This window comes from Platichthys flesus, chromosome 18, assembly GCF_949316205.1.
Source record: "Platichthys flesus chromosome 18, fPlaFle2.1, whole genome shotgun sequence".
Classification (NCBI taxonomy): domain Eukaryota; kingdom Metazoa; phylum Chordata; class Actinopteri; order Pleuronectiformes; family Pleuronectidae; genus Platichthys; species Platichthys flesus.
In genome coordinates, this window is record NC_084962.1 from 12,932,859 (window position 1) to 12,940,138 (window position 7,280).

Genomic DNA, 7,280 nt, shown 5'->3' on the forward strand with positions numbered 1-7,280 from the left:
AAAGTCGCACGCTATGAATAATCAAGCAAATGTCATAATTTTCCAGAGGCTCCGGTTTTTCGTCTGAACTAAAACATAAAGCGAGAATTTAAACCCACTCTGGAAATTGTATATTATCCAAGTGAGAAAAACGCAGCTGAACGCCAAAGAGAAAAAGATGCATTTACAAATTTTGCCAATGTAGTGTAGATGTTCTCTCAGTAACCTCATTTAGCCTTTTCCAGCCATCATTCCTCACACACACAAAACTCTCCATCCCTCTTCTCTTTTTTCATGCCTTTCCATCCCTCCCTCTTTGTACATCTGTCCTTTAATTTTGGGGCTCTGCTGAGAAGTTGTTAAAAAGCCCTATGAAATATGTATGAAGGATTGTTAGCCACGCGATTGGCCCCATTTACCGGACAGCCCAGCGAATGAACGGCCACACTGGATAATCCCCCACAATGCCTCTGGAACAAAGGCCCAACAGCTGACCCCAGAGAGCGAGAGAGATGAAGAGGGGGGGAGTGAGAGGGGATAGAGGGGAACATGGGAGGGGTTGCAAACAGTTAAGGCTCACTGCTGATCAGGAGGCAGCTCGCTCACATACACAACTCACATGTAGTCACAAAACAAAGGCTGGTGGGACAGGAATAACTCCCTCTGTTCTCTCACCCCTCTCTCTCTCCTTAGACTCTTCTCAGCCCCTCCTTCTCTCACCATCTCCCTCTCTCCCTCCCTCCCTCCCTTTCTCACTCTCTCAGTCAAGAGGATCTGAAATACCAATACCCTTTTCTCCTTGACATTGCTTTCTCCTTGCAGTCAGCATTTTGCTGTCCTTTTATAGTCAAAACGTCAGGAGAAATTCCATGCAGGAATATTCTTAGTAATGCGGCACTCCATGCGTCTAACGCCGAGGGTGTCGTGCTGCTCTGGCCCGTTAGCGAGGTCTTTTGGGAAAAGCGTGCGCATGCCCACACGCACTTCTACTGTACAACGGGTACACACAAATTTGCCCTCAAACCAGGGTCATTGTGCCAGTATTTCAGAGACGACAGGAGCCAAACAATGAATTATATCCACTTTTCTCCCTCCAGAGGGGAATTCAATATTTGGGGAATTGGGTTAGCTTGTGTTTTCTCTCTCTCTCTCGCTCTCTGTGTCAAACACACACACACACAGAGCGTGCAAGCTCCTAATTTATGTCTCACCTTTTCACTTGAGTAGTGGATAGAGATATGCACACACACACATACACACACTCACACACCAGACACACAGGCATCTTAGCCTCCATTCATCACCCCAAGGGGGCCTGGTGGCTGTCCCATATGTGTATAAGAGTGTGTGTAAAAGGGCCGGTCTGCGTGTTTGATTGTGCGCGCACATTTCCGTCTATGCGTGTGTGTGTGTGTACCAGTGGCCACTAACCTTGCTGTGTCCTGACACTCCTGATGAGTATCTGCAGGACACTGGAGGAGAGGAGCGGCGTGGAGTGCGCACTGTCAGGCATTTGGGCAAGCTGCTGCTGCTGCTGTATATGTGTGTGTGCGACTGTGTGTGAGCATCAAGGGAGGTGGGCAGGGAGACAGTCAGCATTATCCAAGCAGGTGACCCCTGAAGGCTGCGTCGCCCTGGAGCTTTGAATCAAGGAAAGACACTCAGCCAAACACACCAGGGTAGCTAGTGTGTGTGTGTATAGCGAGCATTATGTGGAGCTCTGTCACACTGCAGGATGTGTCATCTCCTTGGCACAAGGAGGTGTGTGCGCTGGTGTGTGCGCTCACGCCTGCATGAGCGTGTGTGCGTATGTGTGTGTGACAGAGTGTTGGCTTGGGGGAAGGTGTCACAGATCTTTGCCAGACTAATCATCTCCATGGTGTCGGTGAGTGCTGCTGTCAGGGACTCTAAAGAGGCGGCGTGTCTCCCCGTTCCCAAAGCATTTAGTACTTCCTCTTTCGCCAGCACCTCTCTACTGCTCGTCACTCAGCTTCGTTCTCGTTCGGTCACAGATTTACAGTGGGACTCATAAAGGTGTCATGCTCACCGTGTGGCAGGGAGGGAAGTGTGGGTTGTGAGAAACCTGAGAATTCACAAGAAGTGACTTTTCTCAGGCCGACGCCTGTACTGGCTTTTAAGGAAGTAGACACTGAAGATATCAAAGATTTATGGTTTTACATCCACTGTGGAAATATGAGTATATTCTGCAGCTGAGGAGTTGACAGTGTGTTGTGGATAATGCAAAGAAACTACTGAAGGTTGCCAAATGTAACTGAGCACTGAGCAGGAAGTATGTCTGGTGTTCAAGGGTTCATGGTATTTTCAGGAAAAGTTAGGTCAAATGATAAAACAAATGATTAACCACTTCTATTCTCCTTGTGTCTGTTCAGGTCCCTGATCGCTTCCTGGAGGTGGCAGAAATCACACTGAGAGAGTTCTTCAACGCCATTGTGGCGGGCAAAGACGTAGACCCATCCTGGAAGAAGGCCATCTACAAGGTCATCTGCAAACTGGACAGCGAGGTCCCCGAGATCTTCAAGTCCCCCAACTGTCTCCAAGAGCTTCTACATGAGTAAAGTTCTCCTCCTCGTCCTCCTCCTCGCTCGACGCTTTGCGCTTTTAAAATTTTTCTCTGATTTCGTAGAATTTCAGAATGATTTTTGCTCTTTTGCTTTGTTTTCGTTTCCTTTTCACTGACCCTACATTTGATTTCCAGTTTATATATTATTTTTTTTTGAATGTATGAAAGTTATGAAGTAGCATTCCCAATCTGAAGCCTCTGTGGCAGTTCCTAAATGACCTAGCTATTGTGTTGTTGTTCCTCTTATATGATAATTATCATGATGGTTATTATTTGTTTTTGTTTTTTTTAAGATTCTGATGAACTGAAGAGACTCTAATCTTACTGGGTGTTTTCTGGACTGTGTGATCCCTAATCCGTTTAGGCTTGTTCTATGATCAACACTAACTAAGTCCTCAGTCTGTGAAAGGAGTTCTTGAGTTCCCATTTACACAACTAAGAACATAGGCTGGGTTCCTTAAAGACTTTATTCAATTATGGCACCCAGCACTTTTCCTCCAAAATCCAGTGGGTGCCCACATGAACTTTCCCCGCAAAGACTGTGCTACTATGGATGTCCTTCATAGGACAGTCATACACACATTCACACAGAAACAAGGCCTAGTGAGTTTATTACTGGATTAAGACTGGACTCGAGGTACTGGTCTGTACTGGTCTGTGGGACTTGGGACTGTTTTTAAATAGCTACTGAGCTCTACCATGTTTTGAAGTGTGTTTTCCAGGCAAGTAGGGCATTGTGTTTATTGGGTGTACATTATTATTTTGATTATTATTATTGTTGTTTATTATTATTATTATTTGTCATCATTGCTTGCTGAAGATTGGCACTTCACAATATGTTTGTCCTTTGATGCCCGCTGCAGAAAAAAATAAATTATTGCTATTAATTTTATTCCACAAGAGTTTAGATTCTGAAATATTTCTGCGCCCCCATTTCCCATCCTTCTCCTCACTCTTCTTTTAGTCAGTCCATTCCTAATGTGGACTTTAGTTTTTATTTTATTTTTGATGGTCAGGGTTCACTTGCCTAGAAGTGGTGCACTGGGGTTTTATAGCACCAGGCCTATCCTGCACACAGCTAGTCTGGGAACAAAGCTGCAAAAGGAGCTAAGCGGCAGATACAAATGAAGTAAACGGTGCAGAAGTACAGAGGTGTGGAGAAGCGTGACTGTTTGGTGCACAATTCTAAAGTTTTTCCGTAGGGTATCCAGCTTTGATAACTACAGTGCTGCCACTCATCAAGCCAGCTGTTCAGCGCTCAACTAAATCGTACTGGTTTTCTGGTCAGGACTGATGAACATACTGACTGTTTACTTTTTTGCCTCTTAAAGAACTCAGTAATTAGCTCATGCTTGAGATGAAGTCAGCCATCTTATAATGGCAATAGCACTTGATACTTGAATAAATTTAAAAACTGTGAAAATCTACAGTAGAGTTGCTTAAACAATAAATAACTATAAGGAAGATAATTCATGGAAACCCAGATGTTCATTAATTCTGCTTGCAAACAACACACACACACACACACACACAGCTCCTTCCCTCCATGTTCACCTGCCTTTGAGTTGTCTAGCTCTACTCTCAATACAACAATGGTAGGTCAAAGGTAAGCACTCACCCCAGGGGTAGATGGAGAAGCTCCCATCACTACAAAGAGAGCGGACAAAGACGTAGAGCGATACACACCTGAAACCCTGCGCTCTTGTCCCAGCATACCACACTGGCAGCTTCTAACACCCAAAGTATGATTCTGTTGATGCCAATGTGTGCCCAGGTTGTTAAACACCATTCCTTTCACTTTTACCTGAGATGCTAATCCCAGATTTTCCACTTGATTTGGACAATGTAAACCTAGTGTTTTATGACTTTCATCGACCCTCTCAGGCTTTTAAGATTTCTAAGAAGTAGTTAGTGTTAGCTGGCCTTTTGATGAGGTAAGTTTGAAGCAACGAGAGGACTTGAATACTTTGTGAGCTCAACGGCAAACGTTGGCTCATAGTGTGTCTGTGATCAAAAGATCAAAAGGGGGTAGGTTGCTTAACCTGCGGACTTGTCTAAGTGAGACAAAGCACCTGACAAAAGGAGGCAGAGAAAGACAGAGAGCTACTCCCATCATTATGTGGCACCTTCTCCGCCTCCTCCCCAGACAGTGTTCTTCTTAAGATCCGGAGCCCTGAGAGACCGGGCCGGACACTTTTCTCACTGAAGGATGGGCTCTGCCCTTCATGTCTCGGAGTCTCAAAGCACCAGCCAAGGGCTCTAAAGCGCCGCAAACAAAGGAGAAGGGAAAGGACACTTTTATCTGATGCGCAGATTATTATCGCGCCCCATCCTCCCCCTTCCTGCAACCCCGCCCTGAAGTTAAAGAGTTCCTGCGCCTAAAAAGATTACTTCAGGATAATGAAGACTTATGTGCAAAAAAAAGGATCAGCAAGACCTTAATACCGCTCTAAAAATATTTTTGTCAAGTTTTCCTTTTCTGGCGTCATTTGATTTTTAGGACATCGTTATTTAAATACATATACATAATAGCCTTTTTTTAAGAAATGTAAAATATGAATCTATGAAAAAAATATATACTGTAGTGGAAGTTCTTTGAAAGGCACTGTTAGCAATTGTTTCATAAAGAAATCTTGAGGATATTTTCTGTGACGGCTTTGTTTCAATCTGTATTCTGAATAAGTGAGTTGATGGTAGATTAGGAGCATTAGTTGTAGTTTTTTTGCAGGTTTTGTGACCAGTTTTCCTTTTTGGTTTCTTTACCTTTTTGTATTGTGCTGAATGGCTGTCTTCTTGAGATCAGAAAATAAACTTGGAATCCATTTTCAGAGTATGAAATATTGTCGTCGATGCTGTAAATACTGTCAGGATGAAACAATGAATAGCTGTACAGTTTTTCTATTATCACTCAGAGTGCTAGGGGAGGGCAAGAGTGGTTAAAAAAAAGGAGGGTGGAAAAAATAAATGACCCATTCTCTCCAACTGAACTCATAACCACTCTTCTAAAAACCTTTTAGAATTTTTTTTGTTTTGTTTTTATTCCCCTTGCCATGCCTTTAATGGGGCTCTGTTTCCCGTCGGCAGTGCCCTTGAAGTTGCACCAGCATCCGTTTCTTTAATATTTGCTGACAGAATGCTGCATTAGGCTAGTGGTCGGGTAATGATGATGTCACAGAGTGTTCCCGTTGGCAGTCTGCGGACCAGCTTATGTCCAAAAACAAGGGCAGACTGCCACCGACGTAGCTCTAGATTTGACCCGGGAGAGAGACAGGAACTCATTGTCATCAGAAGAAGAGTGTCATGGAGGGGGCACATGTTGTACAGTAACCGTGTAAAAAAAATTAAGGAGAGAGAGAGACTGCAGACAGGAGAAAAAAAGTGATTTATACCCTTTTTTACTGGGTTCAAACAGTGGGGAAAAGTTTGGACTTTGTGGAATTTCTGTACGCTTTGCATTGTGCTTGTGTTTGTGTGAGTGTGTGTCTGTGTGAGAGAAAAGACCGATTATGAGAACCTGTGAACCAGTGAGTGACACAATTCTCAACACTGTGGCCCCACCCCCACCCCTGGGAGTACCATCCTGACATGTAAATGATTCTCATTAAGCGTTGGCAACGTGTGTTTGGTATGTGTGTGTGGGTGTGTGTGTGTGTGCGTGTGGATGTGTGTCATGATAATTTCCTCTGATTTGTTTTCTGACCTGTGTGAAAGGGGTTTTGTTTCTCTATGCTTTCAGTAGTAATTCTTTTTTATTATTATTACATTGCTCCTCTTTTTTTGTAAATATCAAAACTTGGACTTACAGTGAGACATACTGCCTTTGTATAAGTTAGCAATATGTTATGTACATAGTGTTTTGTTGATGCTTTTTGTATAACATTATTATTCGATTTTAGTGCAGTAATTCCAACTGGAACAGCCATGTTTGAAATACAGTCTGAATAATTACACACAGGTTGTAAAATAAAACTCACAATATGGCTGCTTTTTTTTCCTTTTATTGGTGTCTTCTTGTCTTGCAGATTTTGTGTAATTTATTGGTTTAATTTATCCTAATTTATTTGAAAATGTTTTTCTTTTGTTTTTCAAACAGGGAAGGCTTTACTGCATTTCATTAAGTAGAACCAACTTAAAAAGATTATGATCCTTAGACACCTGAATTTGAAGTCAGACATATTGTACTCTCATGTGCACATTCAATTGACAGAATTTATTAAATGGAGATCATGGCAGCTAAATGGAACTGGAGTTTTCTTTTTAAACGACAGATTGCTGCGTTTGTTCCTGGACAGGGGCCGAGGGTGGGCTAGAAAGCTGAAACTAGTTTGAAGCAGTTTTGTATTTTCTCTTGAGATTTTGTTCCCCCTCTATTACTTTGGTCCAGCCCAAAAAACAACCAGTAGTCAAATTGCCTTTCGTGCCTTCACCCTCTATGAACTGAATGTATGTGCAGTATATATGCAAGCTTGTGCAAAATGGATTAAAAATGGAAATAAAAATGAAAAACAGAACAAATCATGTGTGGTTCATTTATATAAAACAATGTGTGTGTGAGTGAGGACGGTGGATAATGGTTGGACAGATATTAACAGAAACAAGATTTAGGTTATACAACAATATGATATTACCTTGTACAGTTATTTTTATAAATAGTTTGGCTACAGATCACCAACTTCTGAGGATCGTTTCATCCTCAGGCTCCACAGCCAAGTGCAGATGC

General features: G+C 42.7%; 1 protein-coding gene across 2 annotated transcripts in view; it reads left to right on the forward strand.

The window, feature by feature from the left end:
- The window catches only part of LOC133973407 (prospero homeobox protein 1-like), a 30,880-nt gene extending 23,805 nt beyond the window's left edge, over nucleotides 1–7,075 (forward strand). For both annotated transcript variants that reach the window (XM_062411250.1, XM_062411251.1), the window contains exon 5: nucleotides 2,370–7,075. In XM_062411250.1, coding sequence (XP_062267234.1) covers nucleotides 2,370–2,555 — 186 coding nt within the window. In that variant the 3' untranslated portion in view covers nucleotides 2,556–7,075. The remainder of the gene's footprint in view (nucleotides 1–2,369) is intronic.
- Nucleotides 7,076–7,280: the final 205 nt, after the last annotated feature.